The 19,302-nt window shown below is 38.3% G+C and overlaps 1 protein-coding gene across 6 annotated transcripts in view; it reads left to right on the top strand.

Moving 5' to 3' along the window:
* Positions 1-19,302, top strand: part of NEK10 (NIMA related kinase 10) — a 180,719-nt gene that overhangs the window by 147,288 nt on the left and 14,129 nt on the right. For all 6 annotated transcript variants that reach the window (XM_021071459.1, XM_021071458.1, XM_021071460.1 and 3 more), the window contains 2 exons: positions 3,349-3,449; positions 10,005-10,115. In XM_021071459.1, coding sequence (XP_020927118.1) covers positions 3,349-3,449; positions 10,005-10,115 — 212 coding nt within the window. The remainder of the gene's footprint in view (positions 1-3,348; positions 3,450-10,004; positions 10,116-19,302) is intronic.

The raw sequence follows: 19,302 nt of genomic DNA, 5'->3' as shown, positions 1-19,302 counted from the left end.
CATAGGAAATATATGTATTCAAAATCCAGCTATATAATTTCTCCTTATTTACCCTAAGACAACTCCTGTGCTTATGCACAGTGAGGTATGCACACGTGTACTCACTGCAGCATCATTTACAGTCATGAGAAATTGAAAGCAGACTAAGTTCCCATCAAGACAGTAGTGTCTGAGAGACTAGGATGCATGCAGAACATGTAGTGCTAGTCAATAGTGATTATAAAGATGAGCTATAATTGAGTGTGCTGGCAAAAAGAAATCTCCATGACAGACCGAGAAGAAAAATTGTAAAATAGTCTTATGTGTCACTACTTATTTTAAAAGAGGGGAAGACAGCATGAGGTAATACTATAGATTTTCTACAATAGTAGCTTTCAAAGTCTTTTTGGAAATGCCCCTCAGTAAGACACACATTTTACATCTCGACTGAGTGGACTCTTAGCACATGCAGTGCACACTGAGATTTTTCTATCCTGTTGTATTTCATTTCATGGGATTGCATTCCACTTCTCAGAATGCTGGTCATGACTCATTAAACTGCTTTAGGACTCACAGTTTGAAAAATATTGTTCTGAAGATAAACATTGAGTTATGTAAATGGATAGAAAAGTAACTGGAAGGCAGTACACCAGGCTGATATCAGAGGTTACTTCTGGGGGGGTGGCTGACGGATGGGTGGTAGTTCCATGGATCCTTGAGTCTCTTCTGTGATACTTAGGTTGTTTTACATGGTTTTGCTTGATTTGCAATGGGCATGGGTAAATATACATTTTACATTTCTTTTCTAGAGAGTAAGCAGTCAAAACTATTTTCAAAAGGCAAGGACTTATTGGGATTGAGAGAGTAATGGTCAAAGGTCTTAAGGAAAATAATTTTTTTTTTTTTTTTTGGTCTTTCTAGGGCTATATCTGTGGCACATGGAGATTCCCAGGCTAGGGGTCAAATCGGAGCTGTAGCCACTGGCATACGCCACAGCCACAGCAATGCAGGATCTGAGCCGTTTCTGCAACCTACACCACAGCTCATGGCAATACCAGATCCTTAACCCACTGAGCAAGGCCGGGGAGATCAAACCTGTGTGCTCATGGCTCATGGATGCTAGTCAGATTCCTTAACTGCTGAGCCACGATGGGAACTCCAAGAAAAACAATTTTAAGTTACACGCCTAACTGAGTGGTTTAGAAGACAGGCATTCTAGATAATTATCCCTGCCATGGATTAGCACGTTCTTGTGGCAAGTAGAGTCAAAGCCATGTGACACCCACTCAAAAATGTCAACACAAGTCTAAGAACTCTCTTCCACGCTGTGAGATTTTAACTTGTTACCTATGAATGTTAAGTCCACATGCCAGAAACATAAAGTAGTCAACATAAATGTGATAAAAAAAACAGGCTCTCTAATTTCAGAAAATGCAAAGTTAGTATTCCTGTAGCAGCATCAACTTGGTTGCATTAATTTGGGATATCAGTCTAGGCAAACAAAGAGTTAGGTTTTAATGATCATTTCTGCAAGCACCACTGTAGAAAACATGTACGTACACTTGGCCATCTCTACAGGCTGGAGCAGATAGCTACCTCCAGCTTTTGTTTTGCATTTCAGAGCTATCTTTATTCTTTCTGATTTACCTTCACATTTTTACCCCCAAGGGTAATTTATTAGACCGCATTTCAATGGTCAAGTAAATGATGCTTAAAAGAAGTTAGACACAGTTTCCAGAGGAGACAGTTTCTTTACATTTTAAACATTTAAAGAAGGTAGGTGTTCTCGTCGTGGCTCAGTGGTTAACAAATCTGACTAGGAACCATGAGGTTGAGGATTCGATCCCTGGCCTTGCTCAGTGGGTTAAGGGTTCGGCATTGCCATGAGCTGTGGTGTAGGTCGCAGAAGCGGCTTGGGTCCTGCGTTGCTGTGACTCTGACATAGGCCGGAAGCAACAGCTCTGATCAGACCCCTCGCCTGGGAACCTCCATATGCCACGGGAGCAGCCCAAGAAATGGCAAAAAGACCTAAAATAATAAAAAATAAAGAAGGTATTAAACGTAGATGAACTAGAACTAGATTATTTCTTGTGTGAATTTCTCAACCAACTCAGTAAAAATACCCATAAGGAAAATAATATTTCATTAATTGTTATATTTATTTTCTTTTTTTGTGGTTTGTGTTCTAAGTACAAATTTTCATATGCTAATAACAAAACAAGTTGGTTCTTTTAATGACCACATTAAATTTTCTCTTTAAATATTTGAAAATAAAAATTTTATGGTAAAATATGCAAGCTTTCTGAGAAAATATTTATATAAGAATCATTTTTCAAAATCTTAACTGTTGCTAAAGCAATGATTGTATTCACATTTAATTTCATACAGGCTCAAGGTTTGGAAAAGAAGGACTTTGGAGCTTTTCATTAAAAAAGAGAAATTGGCAAGAAAAGCATTATTTCACAAAGCATGCTACAGGTTATGGGGAGGAAGGGGAAGATCAGGAAGGTGGGAGAGAGGATAATATACACTCACATATCTGAAGTCTCTCTTCCTTTTTCTCCAGTGAAATGAAAGTGTGGGTCTGAGGGTGAAAGGAGGCAGAGGGACCTTTGTAATTAATATAGGGGTGACTCCACTCTTTTAAAGAGTTTTACATTCCACAAAATTGAGAATGGGCTATGACATGTGAATCTGGGAAAGCAGTTTGTCATCAAGCTAGCCTAGAACTGTGAAAGTGGTGTGGATTTATGATGAGAATACAGGATAAATTATAAATGCGTCTTATTTTAGACATGAAGACAAATTTAGGTAAAAATCATAATTTGTAATAATCAAGGGTTTGAAAGTAACATAATTTTCAAACCTTGATTATTGCAATTTATAGTTCATTGGTTTTTTGTTTGCTCTTTAAGATTACCTATTTAATATTTGCATTTTACTGGCTTTAATTAAAATTTGTTTTATTTCATATTGATGGCATAATTAATTTAACAATTTTAAGTGTGATAGTTTCTTAACTGCACAAATCTGAAGTCCAGTTTTTCAGTAGCCACAGGATTCCCAGACAACAGTGACTCCCGGTGGCAATCTGCTGTAATTGCAGGGAAAATTTCCAAGTGATAACAGTCAGATGTTATAAATGATGACATTGTCATGTTACTTAGAAGTCAGAGAAGTAGAGGGAAGGAATTGTGCCTCCCATATCATAAAATATTGAAGTGTTTCAAGGTCCCTACAAATTGTATTATTGGTAGTACGAGGGTTTTTACTTTAAATTTTTTCATAATTTCACTCCATTTTCCACTAATACCACTTTTGAAGAGGAACACCAAGGTCTTGATTAACTGCAGAACTTGTCATCCATAGCATCTGCAGGAATTGCTGTGTCTCAGAGGAAAGTACGTCAGATCAGTGATCCTATTCAGCAGATCTTAATCCAGCTGCATAAAGTCATCTACATCACTCAGGTCAGTGTGCTAGCTTTTATTTCCTTTTCTTCTTAAGTACAAGTTTGGTGCTAATATTGCTAAGGAACTATTTTGCAAAACTTTCAGTCTGAGCAATGCTTGCTCTTACTCTCTCCAACTGCATATATTTGAGAACACTTTGGCTTAGCAGCAGAGCTGGGAAGATCCTAGGGTAAAAGAAGCAGATTTTTTAGGTTTTCCCTATGACTCCTAACCTGCTCATTCACTGTTAGTGCCAACCAAAAACAAACTTCAACACAAATGAGCCTTCAGTGTGGGGGTGAAAGCAGGAATAGAGCTGAGATCTAGTAGCTTCGCTCCAGGAAAGAAAGGAAAATAGTGCCCTCTCACTAATGCCGAAGATGCTAGGTTAAAACCAGAACCTCTAAGAAAAATGAAAAAACATAATTCAGGATTGTTGAAACTTTTTCTAAACATCAGTGGCCCTTAGGTGTTGGGGAAGCAATCACTGGTTATCTGTCTAATGATAAGAAACTTGAATGGTCATTTACCAAAGGTAGTTACTGTTAATAAGAAAATAATTTTTTTTGGATAAAAAGTGTAGATATTTGGACAAGAAATATTAAGATTATTTTAAGATTTTAGGAAGTTTAAGATTGTGTGTCTTAAGATGGAGTTCATTCACTTGTTCATTTATTCATTTGACAGATAATTATTAGGTGCCTACTATGTACCAGCCACTATTCTAGGCACTCGAGACTTATCAGTGAGCAAAACATGTAAACATTCCCTCACCCTAAGATTCAGAGAACCAGTCTGGTGATTCTGTCAGTTGCCAATTGTGGCAATTCCAATTAAATATTCAGGTACTAGAGAAAAATATCACCAGGTCTTTGGAACAGTTGGGCCCATTATAAGTCTAACTTAGGCTAATATGCCGACCCTTTACCCACCTACCCCCCCAAATCAAACAAACAAAACAAACAAAAATGATTTTGTTAGTGTACCACAGTAGTACTCTAGGAATTAGAGTCATTTCACAACTGGTGTCCAGTATTCCCTGAAAGATTGTGTATTTCCTTCTTTTCAGTGAGCAGTCACTCTAACAAATGGCTGTGGATGTCTTGGGGAAGGCTTGGAGGAAAATTTATAGTGTGTACTTATTACAGTTGTTCAGGGCTCTTCCTCAAGGGAATCTCAGCTTTCTCACTGATTGAGGGGCTTTGGGTCTTTGAATTGACCAAGGTCTGGAAACTGTGTCAGAGGCTGTGACTCTCCAGTGAGGCAACAGCGACTCAAGTCATGTTTTTGTCTACCCGACTTAGAATTTCTTTTCTGTTATATAGATTATGGGTGCATCACTAGCATCCTGTGTCCTGTTGACAAACTACCCAGCTCTGGGCTTAGTTCCAAGGCTACAGTCAGACCAATTTCCAAATGCTGTCTGTGTGTCCCCTTCTTCTGGACATTCCTAGAACCAAATCTATAGTAAGGGTCCAGTCAGGAGACAGTGATTCTATAGGGAAGGTTTCATATAAAGAATTATTTAAGAATTATTAATAAGAGGGTATTTTCTAGTGTCCTCTGCTGTGGAACTGAGAATCTTACCAGCTGGCAGGGAGATAAGTTCCATTATCACAAGCAGGCAATGAAGGGTGACAGTGAAGGAAATAAATGAACAACTGGCACAATTAGCCTAGGGGGCCAGACAAGAGACTCCCTTCTTTGGGACCTGCCTACCTCTGACATTTCACTGCTCCCCTTTGATTTCTGCTCAGCATGGAGAGTAGCTTGGCTCTTATCTATCATGATTGGGTTTTTTTTTTGTTTGTTTTGTTTTTTTTTTTTTTTGGTCTCTTTGTTTTTTATGGCTACAGTTTCCCAGGCTAGGGGTCCATTGGAACTGTGGCCTACACCACAGCCACAGCAATGCGGGATCCAAGCTGCATCTGCGACCTACACCATAGCTCATGGCAATGCCAGATCCTTAACCTACTGAGTGAGGCCAGGGATCGAACTTGCATCCTCATGGATACTAGTTGGGTTTGCTAACCACTAAGCCATGACGGGAACTCCTAACTATCATACTTGGGACAGGGGGTTGTGGGTTTTTTGGGGGGGTTTTGTTGTGATTGTTGTTTTAACCACATCTAGTATTCTTTCCAGTTATGCTGAAGGCCAGCCTTTTGAGATACAGTTGAATACCCTTTTCTCCATTTTCTGCTGTCAGCCTTTCCCTTAGGCAATGCTATCAGATCTGTCTACCTGATTAAATGGAAGCAGGTGAAGGAGCAGAAGGACATATGATGGCGGACAAAATTGGTTAATAAAATATAATGTCATATCTCTACTGAATAAAGATATTCAAAAATACATTTCCATTTAAAGAGTGATATAGATATATGGAGATACATTCTTAACTTTAGTGTTAATTGGTTACTTTAATGACTCACTACAAAATTGAGAGGAAATATCCTTTGAAATTTAAATATAATTTCAATATGCCATGCTAATTGTTATATAATAAGAAAACTTCTAATGGATATATTTTGTTTCTTTATTGGATTTCAAAGTATTTTAAAGCCAGAGTGAAAATATTATAAATATCATCATTATGTTCTTACACTACTAGCATAACAAATGATTTCATATTTTTGGCAAGATGACATTCCTTGCTACGAGTTCAGCTATAACCACGGTGGTTGTAAAAACATGTTTTCTAAAGACTTTAAAGTTTATGACATTGCACATAGTAAGCAATGAGTCCCCTTTGGGGAACTCTAAATCACAGTGCTAACCAAAGTCATTGCCTTTCAAATAAAGGAACTAAATACAAGTTGGAACATTACACTGGAGTATTTGCCAAACGTTCAAGACCAAGATCAGTTTTCTCTTTCTGCTAATTTCAAAACAAAACACCTGAAAGTAAAACTACATCGACAAAACAAATAAACAAAAACGCCTTCTTGTTCACATCTTTACTACTAGACAAACTTGCAGGCTTATGCTGTGGTAGCCACCCTGAGCTGCAGGGCCGGATCCCTTCTGACAACCATCAGATGACCTTAAATGGGAAACTGCTTTACTTCTGGCTGCTGGTGACCTTTCCTATCCAGTTTCCATGGTGACAAGGCTGTGGAAACCATCCAAAAGCAACTATATTAAACAGCAGGATTTAAAATCCTTACCCTGCATTCACTGATTTAACATCTGTTCTTATAAAAAATGGTTGGTAATCTTAAAGCCAATAAGCTGAGAAGGAGGTTCGTTTCCATTGCTGGAAACCAAAATCAAACTTTGGGCATACAAAGTGACTGAAGTACATATGTTATTTTTAGTTCAAGTCTTTCCGTGTATTGCTTAGGTAGAACCTGTGCAGTAGGTTAAGCTTTGGATTTAACTCTATACTTAAGATTTGATTGTTGTATTTAAAAAGTGCTTGGAAAATCAGCAGATAGCAACTTTTAAAAGTTAAGCACTATCAGTATTCCCATTTTGGCACAGGAAAAATGAATCTGACTAGTATCCATGAGGATGTGGGTTTGATTACTGGCCTCACTCAGTGGGTCGGGGATCCAGTGATGCCATGAGCTTCAGTGTAGGTTGCAGATGTACCTTGGATCTGGTGTGGCTGTGGCTGTGGCTGTGGCTGTGGCCGGCAGCTATAGCTCCGGTTCGACCCCTAACTGGGAACTTCCATATGTCCTGGATGTGGCCCTGAAAAGCAAAAAAAAAAAAAAGAAAAAAAAAAAGAAAAAAGAAAAAAGAAAAAAGTTAAACACTGACCGCTAGAAAATAGAGTTTGGTTGGGGCTCCTTCACATGGCCATCTTAGCAACTGCACTTGTTGCCAGCAAAACACAAAGATGCAATTGGGAATAGCAGTGAGTTGTCCTCAGGTGAAAAGTACACGACTGGCTGTCCTCAGGGAGACATACTGTTGTTTCCAGCAGTGGTGATGGATGGACAGAGAACCATCTGCATCCTCTTATCTGGATCGCCTGGTTCCTAATGGCAGGGATGACAGGTTAAATAGAATTGAGGGCAAAGCTGTGTTGCTTGAGTGGACTCGTGTTTTCAGGATTTGTAAATTCTAAGAGAGTTTTACATTTTGTGTATTTATTTTGATGATATCTTTGAACATTTCACTTCAACATTTAGGTAAATCTCTTCTTAAACAGTGATATGTCAAAGTAACTTTTTTTCAGTAGAAAAGGTATTGTTTGAGTCACTATCGAAGAATGCCCTGTGGGCTACTGGTGGCCTGACAACCTATTCTTGAGAAAGAACATGTATATTATGTTTGAAAAAACCTAGAGTATAAATGTTTAAGATTTCATCTTTTCTTCTGTTATTTTGTTTGATATGATAAAAAACAAAAATTACACTTTCATTTTTAATTTAATTTTATTTATTTATTTTGGCCAAGCCCATGGCATGTGGAAGTTCCCAAGCCAAGGATCAAACCTATGCCACAGCAGTGGACAACACTGGGTCCTTAACCCATTGAGACACCAGGGAACTCTCCAAACCATACTTTTAGACATGTAACATGTAAGGAATCATTATCTTTCCTCATAATCATTTTCTTTTTCAGTAAAATTCAGGTAGCTTTCCTTTATTGTGATAAAGGAAAGTATGTGAATTATTTATAAACCTTAAAGTGCTAGACCATGGTAATGCTAGTGGTACTGGTGTTTGCTCCACAACAGTAGTTATGCTGGAGACTCACTACCTCAGAAAATATCCTGTGTGTCATATACGATCTGATTTCCTCACTTAAAAAATAGCACCTGTTTTAAAGTTTATTTTAAGGAAAAAACTAAATTAATGCACATAAAAGAATAATCATAGTGCCTGACACATTCAAATCATAGGTATTAGTATCCTATTCTTAGTATTATAGTTCTTATATATATTATTATACTTATATCATCTACATTTAAACTATGCATGAGTCATCATTCTATGCAGAGTTTTAAGTTCTTCCATGAAAACTTTAAAGATAAGGTGCTGTTTATAGTGATAGTTATTCTAATAAGATACAGTAGTTTTCCAATACTGACCTTATATATATGAATCTTAAGTTGATTAAATATTAAATTATACAAGAAAGTTTCATGAGGATTAATTTGAGCTCTCAGGAGTAGTAAAAGTTGGAGTTCCCATTGTGGCTTAGTGGGCTGAGAACCCAACATAGTCTCCATGAGGATGCGCGTTTGGTCCCTGTATGGTCTTGCTCAGTGGATTAAGGATCCGACATTACAGTGGCTGTTTCTTAGGCCGTTGGCTCCAGCTCTGATTTGACCTCTAGCCTGGGAACCTCCATATGCCATGGGTGCAGTCCTATAAAGACAAAAAAAAAAAAAAAAAAGGAGTAGTAAAATCAATTACTAAGCAGCCTATCAAGTTAAATGAATAGCAAAGGATTTAAGATTATCTGAATTAATAAGCCGATACTGATCACTGCAAGTTCTGGGGTAAGTCGCTTTTGAAGGACCTACTGGTGCTGTAGCAGACAGGGAGGTATGTCAGAGAGGGCAGCTGCCTTTCCCTTTGACAGGTAGAATCACCCTGGGCAGCAGCTAGAAGGTCCTGGGCCAACACTGCCCTTTGGTGTCTGATTTAGGGAAGTGGCGACGTCTATTGGTGATAGGAGGGAATTATCAAGGCCAAAATGATGTCTCCAAGTATTTTCCCTCACCTGCTCCACTCCAACCTGTGGCTTCCTCCTACTAACTTGTTCAGTCTAACTCATCCTGGCTGGGTCCTGATGTAAATGATTTCATTTCTCTCTTCTTCATCAGATTGATTCCTCCCATCTCATCTCTCTTCAGCTGTATATTCAGAGCACTCACAGACAGGCCTCTGACTCTGTATTGATGCAGCCATGTGCTTCCTGGTCCAAAGCACCAGATCCTTCAGGACAAGTGCTGTGATTAGAGGGTTTAACAGGGTTCTGGGTGTGACACAAACATCTAAACATCCGATAGAGTACATCCTTCCTTGGCAAGCTTGTTCTTTAAATAATTCAATTTGGAATTCCCTTCACGGCTCAGTGGTTAACAAACCTGACTAGGATCCATGAGGATGCAGGTTCAATCCCTGCCCTCACTCAGCGAGTTAAAGATCCGATGTTGCCGTGAGCTGTGGTATAAGTTGCAGACATGGCTTGGATCCAGCGTTGCTGTGGCCTGTGGCCTCTGGTGTGGGCCGGTAGCTGTAGCTCCGATTAGACCCCTAGCCTGGGAACCTCCATGTGCCGCATGTACAGTCCTAAAAAGTAAAAAAAAAAAAAAAAAAATTCAATTTATATGTGCCAAATAATATATCATTTAGTTGTTCTATGAAAAATAATACCTATAAAATGAAAGAACATAATTAGAAGTAGCCTTTTGAAAAAGAGCAGAGTAAGTATTTCTTTTGGATTGTAGAATGAAAATTGTAACATCAAGTCATGCTATTTGGAGTAGAATTTAAATTCTTATTTAGTCCTGCTGAGTGAATATTGTTAGTGACACTCAGCAATGCTTCCTGAGAGTCATCTCTGCATTGTTAATAATTTGCTTCTAATGATTTTTCTCATTTTATGCAGCTTCCTCCAGCTTTGCACCACAATTTGAAAAGAAGGGTTGTAGAGAGATTCAAGAAATCCCTCTTCAGCCAGCAGAGTAACCCTTGCAATTTGAAATCTGAAATTAAAAAGGTACGGTATTCTACATTTAGGAATTCTTCTCTAACAAAAACACATCATAAGAAAATGTTATGCCTCCTGTGCTTGTATCCTGTGTTTATGCTCTATCCTCCATTAAAGGATATTATCAATGTTTGTCTTAGTCCATTTGATCTGCCAACTTGCTCTATCCTTACATGGCAGAACAGGAGTGAGGGATACTCCAGGCCTCTTTTATAAGGGTACTTTTTATAAAAACATATATAAAGGCGTTATCCTCCCACCTTGGGGGTTAAGTTTCAGTATATAAATTTGGGGAGAGGAATTCTCGTTGTGGTTCAGAGGGTTAAAATTTCAACTAGTATCCATGAGGCTGTGGGTTGGATTCCTGGCCTCGCTCAGTAGGCTAAGAATCCAGCTGTGTGCGCTGAGGTGTAGGTCTCAGATGTGGCTCGGCCCATGTTGCTGTGGCTGTGGTATAAGCCAGCAGCTGCAACTCCTATTGACTCCTAGCCTGGGAACTTCCATATGCCACAGGTGTGGCCCTAAAAAAAAAAGCAAGTTTGGGGGACACAAACATTGAGACCATAGCACTGCTTAAAATACCAAATCAAAGATATGTTTTTGCCTCTAATGTTCTTATCTTTATTTCCAAAGCCGTCATTCTCAGAAGATTGCTAGAAAGTTCTTTTGGTATTATGGCATGTAATTCTAAGATGAAATTTTAAATATCTTTAATTTAAATAAACACATACATTTATTTAGTTTAAATAAATATATATGCCTTTTTTAGAGAATTCTATTCTAATCTTTATTAGAATGTTCTTCAACAAGCCCCTAAATTGGACTTTGCAACTCTGAACAAGTCATGTAACCACCTGAGGCCATGATTCTTATCACCTGTGAGGGTGGAATGAATCATTTCCAAGGTTCTTACTGTCTTCGACATTCTACAGTCTCCTAGCCCTTGGGTGCCGGTAAATGTTTTTATTTTTACATAAGGAAACAATCATGAACAAGTTAAATCAACCAGATAGAAAGAAAATTACTTATCTCTGGTTACCATAACAGGGAATCTCTTTGACCTGGCCAGTGGCCTTTTTGATACAGGCCTTTGAGGTGGTCACAAGCTCCCATCTTCCTGTACCAGAAAGACCTGAGGCCCAGGCAATTTGGGCCCCCTTGTGTAAAAATGCTTGATCCCAGTCTAATTGTATATATTTGTTAAAAGTTTCATAATAGACCTAAACTTTGGCACTAGCGTACTGCCAATGAACTTTTTCACTAAGGTTCCTTTTTCCTTTACTGTGTTCAGTCTGGAGGATGGAGGGAACCAGAAGGGCCCATTGAACTGGGGTCTTGTGAAACTAATAAAGGAGGCAGGCAGCTCTCAATCAATAGACCAGTTCACAGAGTAGCTGACTCACAGGATCAGGATCAGGCAGACAGTGACCTGGAAGCACTCACAGCTGCACCTGCTCCTCCAAGGGCCATTGGGGTAGCTTCATAGCTAACCTAGGGTGTGGAGGTGGGTGCTCAGAAACAGGATATGTATTCCCGAGTCGAGTTTTATGAACAGGTACTAGTCTTGTGGGTGCTGGGAATATGTCAGCGAAGGTCTTCATCATTGTTTAGAGACTAAGAGAGCGTGGAAGCCACCTGGTCCTAATAATTTGATATAATATCTCTTAACTGCAGAGACACTGATGGCAGAGAAGTGATTTACTCAGTACAGTCCTGGGTAGGGTTAGCTGAGGATAAGAGGTGTTCTCTCCCAGCCCCCTCCCCCTTGAAACCATAGTCTGTTCTCTTTGCAAGTCTATTTCTGTTTTGTAGATAGTTTCAGTTGTGTCGTAATTTAAATTTAAATATTTTAAAATTAAGTTAGACTTAAATAGATATTTAAGTGATATCATATAGTATTTGTCTTTCTCTTTCAGACTTACTTCTTGTAGTATGATAATCTCTAGGTCCATCCAGGTTGCTGCAAATGGCATTATTTCATTCTTTTTAATGGCTGAGTAGTATTCCATTGTATATCCATTCATCTGTCAATGTACATTTAAGTTGTCTCCATGTCATGGCTATTGTAAATAGCACTGCTGTGAACATGGGGGTGCATGTATCTTTTCAAATTAGAGTTTTCTCCAGATATATGCCCAGGAATGGGATTTTTGGATCATATGGAAGCTCCGTTTTTAATTTTTTGAAGAACCTACATACTGTTTTCCATAGCAGCTGTACCAACTTATATTCCCACAAACAGTGTAAGAGGGCTACCTTTTCTTCACACCTGCTCCAGCCTTTATTTGTAGACTTTTTAATGATGGCCATTCTGACCAGCATGAGGTAGTACTTTGTTTAGTTCTGTTTTTTATTTCTCTAATAATTAGTGATGTTGAACATCTTTTCAGGTGCCTGTTGGCCATCTGTATGTCTTCTTTTAAGAAATGTCTATTTAGATCTTCTGCCCATTTTTTGGATTATAGGTTTTTTTGAGTTTTTTTTTGCTTTGTTTTTTGGGTTATTGAGTTTTATAAGCTGTTTGTATACTTTGGAAATTAAGCCTTTGTTCATTGCATCATTTGCAACTATATTCTCCCATTCCATAGGTGGTCTTTTCATTTTGTTTATGGTTTCCTTTGCTGTGCAAAAGCTTGTAAGTTTGATTAGGTCCCAGTTATTTATTTTTGTTTATATTTCTATTGCTTTGGGAACCTGACCTGAGAAACATTGCTATAATTTAGTCAGAGAATGTTTTGCCTGTTTTCTTCTAGGAATTTTATGATGTCATGTCTTATATTTAAGTCTTTAAGCCATTTGGAGTTTATTTTTGTATATGGTGTAAGGTTGTGTTCTAACATCATTAATTTACATGCAGCTGTCCAGCTTTCCCATCGTCACTTGCTCAAGAGACTGTCTTTTCTTCACTGTATATTCTTGCCTCCTTTGTCGAAGATTCATTGACCATAGTTGTGTGGGTTTATTTCTGGGCTTTCTGTTCTATTCCATGAATCCTGTATCTGTTTTTGTGTCAATACCACGGTGTTTTGACTACTGTAACTTTATAGTATTATCTGAAATCTGGAAAGGTTATGCCCTCCCCCCCACCAGGATTGCTTTGGCAGTTCTGGGTCTTTTATGGTTCCGTATAAATTTGTAGGATTATTTGTTCTAGTTCTGTGAAAAATTTCATGGGTAATTTGATAGGGATTGCATTAAATCTGTAGATTGCTTTGGGTAATATGGCCATTTTTAATTCATCCAGTCCAAGAACATGGGATATCTTTCCATTTCTTTGAATCATCTTCAGTTTCCTTTATTAATGTTTTATAGTTCTCAGGGTAGAAATCTTTTATCTCATTGGTCAGTTTGTTTCTAGGGTTTTTTGGGGGGTCTTTGGGATGTGATTTTAATAGATTTTTGTTGTACTTTCCCTTTCTGCTATTTCATTGTTAGGGTAAATAAATGCAACCAATTTCTGTATGTTAATCTTGTATCCTGCAACCTTGCTGAAATCATTTATTAGTTCTAGTGGTTTTGATGTGGAGTCTTTAGGTTTTTCTGTATATCATGATATCTGCATATAATGAAAAATTTACCTCCTTCCAATTTGTGTACCTTTTATTTCTTTTTCTTGTCTGATCACTGTGGCACAGACTTCCAGTGCTATGTTGAATAAAAGTGGTGGCAGTAAGCATAATTTTCTTATCCAGTTTTTATCAGGAAGGCTTTGAGCTTTTCAATGTTGAGTATTATGTTGGCTGTGTGTTTATCATAAATAGCTTTTATTATGTTGAGATATGTTCCTTCTTACACACTTTGGTGAGAGTTTTTATCATGAATGGATGTTGGATTTTGTCAAATGCTTTTTTTGCATCTGTTGAGATGACCATGTGGTGTTTGTCTCTTATATTGTCTTTTATATTGATCAATTTGCATATGTTGAACCATCCTCGTGACATTGAGATGAATCCAACTTGGTTGTGGTATATGATCTTTTTGTGTGTGTGTCTTTTTAGGGCTGGACCCACAGCATATGGAGGTTCCCAGGCTAGGGGTCAAATCAGAGCTGTAGCCACTGGCCTGCACCATAGCCACAGCAACACCAGATCCAAGCCACATCTGCAGCCTACACCACAGCTCATGGCAACACCAGATCCTTAACCCACTGAGCAAAGCCAGGGATCGAACCTGTGTCCTCATGGATGCTAGTCGTATTTGTTTCTGCTGAGCCATGATGGGAACTCCATATGATCTTTTAAATGTGTTGTTTGATTTGGTTTTCTAATATTTTGTTGAGAATTTTTGTATCTGTATTCATCAAAGATATTGGCCTGTGATTTTCTTTTTTGGTAGTGTCTTTGTCTGGTTTTGGTATCAGGATGATGGTATTGCCATAGAATGACTTTGTGGGCATATCCAGTCTTTTGTAAGAATTTGAGAAGGCTCAGTTCTTCTTTGTGTGTTTGACAGATTTCCCCAGTGAAGTAGTCTGCTCCTGGACTTTATTTGCAGGGAGGTTTTTTTTTTTTTTTAATTAAAGATTCTATTTCATTTCTAGTGATGAGTCTGTTTATCTATTTCCTCTTGATTCAGTTTTGGTTGGCTGTGTGTTTCTGGAAATATGTCCATTTCTTCTAGGTTGTCCAGTGTGTTGGCATATAATTGTTCAGAGTAGTCACTCATGGTTTTTTGTATTTCTATGGTATCAGTTGTTATTTTTTCTCTTTCGTTTCTTATTTTGTTTATTTGAGGCCTCTTTTTTCTCCTGGTGAGCCTGACCAGAGGTGTGTTGGTTTCGTTTACCCTTTAGAAGAACCAGCTCTTTGTTTTACTGATATTTTTTCTGTTTTTTAAATATTTTATTTATTTCCTGATAGTTATTATTTCCTTCCTTCCATGGTTTGTTCTTCTTTCTCTTAATTATTTTAAGTGGTAGATTATGTTGTTTGTTTGAGATTTCTTCTATTTTCTGAGGAAATCCTGTATAGGTATGAACTTCCCTCTGAGAATTGCTTTTGCTGTCTTCCATGTCATTTGTATGGTTGTATTTCCATTGTCATTTGTCTCAAGGTTATTTTTAAAATTCTTTCTGGATTTTATTGTTGACCCAATTGTTTTGTTTTGTTTTGTTTTGTTTTTTTAGCAGCATGTTGGTTAATACCCATGAGAGCCTTTTTTTCCCTTCATTTCTCTCTGTGGTTGATACCACTGTGGTCAGAAAATATACTTGAAATAATTTCTATCTTTAATTTGTTGAGGCTTGTTTTGTGTCCTAGTAGTCATCAGTGCCAGAAAATATTCCATGTACAGTTGAAAAGAATGTGTAGTCTGGTTTTTTTAGATGTAATATTCCGAAAATTTCAATTAAGTCTAACTGTTGTATTGATTCACTTAGGATTTCTGTTGCCTTATTGATTTTCTGTCTGGAAGATCATCTGTTGATGTGAGTAGGGTGTTAAAGTCTCCTATTATTATTGTATTCCTGTCAGTTTCTCCCTTTATGTCTGTTAGTATTTGTTTTATGTATTTGGGTGTTCCTATATTGGGCACGTTTAAGTTAATGACTGTAATATCCTCTTTGTGTGTTGATCCTTTAACATTATATAGCATCCTTCTTTATCTTTCTTTATGGCCTTTGTTCTAAAATCTATTTTGTCTGATATGAGCATTGTGATCTTTGCTTTCTTGTCATTTCTGTTTCCATGAAATATCTTTTTCCATCCCCTTTCAATCTACATGTATACTCTGCCCTAAAGTGGGTCTCTTGTAAGTAGCATATTATGGGTTCTTGTTTTTTTATCCAGTCTGCCATTCTGTCTTTTGATTGGAGCATTTAGTCCATTGATATTTAAGGCAATTATTGATGGATATGTATTTATTGCCATTTTAAACCTTGTTATCAAATAAATAAATAAACCTTGCTTTCCAGTTGGTTTTGCATTTCTTCTTTGGTCTTTTCATTTTTCCTTTTGTGGCTTGATGGTTTTCTTTTATAGTATGCTTGTTTTCTCTCCTTTTGGTTTTTGTGAATCTTTTTTGTACGTTTTGATTTGTGGTTGCCCAGTTTTCAGGTATGCTAACCCATTCCTACATCTACTTACTGGTAGTCATATAGACTGAAACAGTCCCTCACAGTTTATGATTTTGGTGTCCTCTTTCACATCTTCATCTTTGTCCTTTGCAGTTCATTGTAGTTATCAGTGCTTTCACAAAAATATTTTGATATTTAAAAAAATCTATATACTGGCTTGTTTAAGTAATTTACTTTCCATTTTTCATTTTATCTTTCCTATAGATTCTTGCTTCTTTTCTATTTACAGAAAACCTTTGAATATATCTTTTAGGATAGTTTTAGTATTGCTGTATTCTTTCAGTTTTTACTTGCCTGAGAAATTTTCTATCTTTCTGTCTATTCTAAATGATAAGCTTGCTAGATAGAGTATCCTAGATTGAGGTTTTTCCCTTTTAGGACTTTTAATATATCTTGCCACTCCCTTCTGCTCTGCAGTGTTTCTGTAGAGAAGCCAGTTGATAACCTTATAGGGGGTCCCCTTGTAATTAGCTACTTGTTTCTCTTGCTGGCTTTAGATTCCTCTCTTTAACTTTTGCCATTTTAATTATAATATGTCTTGGTACAGGTCTGTTTGGGTTCATCTTCTTTGAGACCTTCTGTGCTTCCTGTACCTATATATCTGTTTTCTTCTTTAGGTTTGGGAGGTTTTCAGCCATAATTTCTTCAAATACCTTTTCAATCCCCTTTTCTCTTTCTTCTCCTTCTGGGATCCCTATTTTGCATGGATTGGCATACTTTATATTATCTCATAGTTCTCCTATATTGCTTTCATTTTTTTTCATTTGTCTTTCAGTCTGATGTTCTGATTGGATGATTTCCATTATTCTATCTTTCAGATTATGTATTCCTCTTTCTGCATTACTCAATTTGCCATTTATTGCCCTTAGCTCAGCTTTTATCTCAGTAAATGTTTTCTAATTTTTCTTGGTTCCTCTTTCTAGTTTCTTTTCACAGTAATCTGCATTTGTTTTGATAGTGTTTCTTAATTCCCTCAGTATTTTTATTACCTCCTTTTTGGACTCAGAGTCTATTAGACTGGAGATTTCTGTTTGAGTGTTCATTCTTTCAATAATTCTCTTGATATTTTAATTGGGAAGGTTTCCTCTGATTCTTCATTTTACTTACATTCCTCTGATTCAATGAGTGTAGGAGGATCAGCTATCTACTATGGTCTTAGAAAGCTGTTTTTATGTAGGAGTGTTTGTGTATAGCCTGCATGAGTCTAATTTTTTTGGTACAAAGACTGTTTTTAGTATAGATGCCTGCTGCTTCTTTCTTCAGTGTGTGTTGGCCATTATCCCCATGATAGAAGGTATAACTGGTGTTGTGGTGACCAGAGCTGGCACTGGATGTTGATTGTGGCCTCTTTGCTCTGTGGTTGTTAGAGCCCTGTCATAGGCAGGGTCTGCTTCCCAGTTGTTGGAATAGAAGCCCCAAGAGCCTTTGCTGAACTGCAATGTGAGATCAATGGGACTATAGCACTCCTGCTGGGAGAGGAACCACTGTGTAGTCCTCCCCAGGAGCTGTCCACTGAGGAGTCCACTCTGTGGTGTCACCTGTCACCTGTTGTGCACCCCGCATCCCTGGGAGGGAGCTGTAAAAGAGCAAAAGTTCCCCTACCATGGAAATCCCTTCACTGGGGAGAAGATCAACTCAGACAGAAAGGGAGTTTCAGAGGCTCCTTTTTTTTTTTTTTAAAGTAATTCCTTTTTTCATCCTACCTGGTTATGTGGAGATCTTTCTTGCAATATTGGCTATCTGAGATCTTCTGCCAGCATTCAATAGGTATTCTGTGAAAGCAGTTCCACATATAAAGGTATTTTCGATGTATTTGTGGGAGAGGTGAACTCCATGTCCTGCTACTCCGCCGTTTTGATTGGTGCCCCCAGGGGAGCACTTCCATGTCAGTTCAGAAGAAGGGTCTTACCCATTCCTCCAAACAGAACATCTGTGCCAAATATGGGAGGTCATGCCTCTCAGCTGAATGTTCATGAGCCAAGAGTGGGCCCCATAGTGCTGGACTGGGACTGGTGGACCACCTCACAGTCTCAGCCAGCCTGAGAGGCCACTGCTTTGAAAGGCTCTGTTGTACCACTCGTATGTCCAACATTTACCTTGCCATGTGGTATGTCCAGAATGGGACTCACTTTTTCCTTCCTTTGTCTCCACCAAATATCACTGGAAGCATGAGTTTTCCTTCTGCTCAGTGTTCAAACCTTGCAGTCCAGTCACTTTCAGCTGTTATACTTTATCTCTTGCCTCTCCTAAGTCATTAACTCCTGGGGAGTCTTCATAGTGGAGGTGGTTTTGTTTGGCCTTTGATGTTGTAGCCCTGGGTTCCAGCCCTGGTTCTAGCCATGCTCCTTGAGCAAATTACTTTACTTCTCAGTTTCTTCTTCTGTAAAATGGGGAAGATGCCTACCTTAGAGGGTAGTTGTATGAACCAGATAGAACATCAGATGTATCTGGAATGTAGTAAAATTGCTTCTTGGCCTTTTGGCTAAGATCGAGTGTAGAATGTCTTAAGTACTCACTCCATCAATAGCCATGGGTGCTGCTGCTGTTAAGTAAGAATATTTGGTTTCCAAAGCCATTCTTTCCTTTTGGTGACCAGCTGGTCCAAGCTCTCAGCACCCCTCTCTTGCATTAATGTCACGCCTCTTTGCTGATCTCCTTATTCTCCAGTCCATTTTGCCAGACTTGTTAGAGTTCCTGAAACTTTCTTCCAGTTTCCCGCCTCACCATCCAACTCCGGGTCCAGCCACTGCCTGCACTCACATGAGGTCCCAGCCCCACTCAAACTATTAAGTATATTGCATCCAGGGTGATCTTTTCAAAACAGAAATCCAATCATGTGTCACAAACACACAAACAGAACATCGTTCCAGGGGCTCTTAGGACAAAATCCCAAGTTCCTCATCGTGGTGTTTGTAGCCCTGTCTGCTGCAACCCCTGCCCCTCTCTCAACCCTTCCCTTATACCACCCTGCCCTTTGCTGTCTCCACACTGGCAACAGGGCCCATCTACCATGCAACTTCTCCTAAGTCTGCACATGCTCTTTCCTCTGATTTTGATGGTCTTCACTTTCCTTCCTTTACTCACTAGTTCTCATGGTTTCAGCTCTCAGCATAGGCATCATTT

This window comes from Sus scrofa, chromosome 13, assembly GCF_000003025.6.
Source record: "Sus scrofa isolate TJ Tabasco breed Duroc chromosome 13, Sscrofa11.1, whole genome shotgun sequence".
Taxonomy (NCBI): Eukaryota; Metazoa; Chordata; class Mammalia; order Artiodactyla; family Suidae; genus Sus; species Sus scrofa.
Note: the sequence above shows the minus strand (reverse complement) of the source record. Positions and strands in the feature narration are given on the sequence as shown.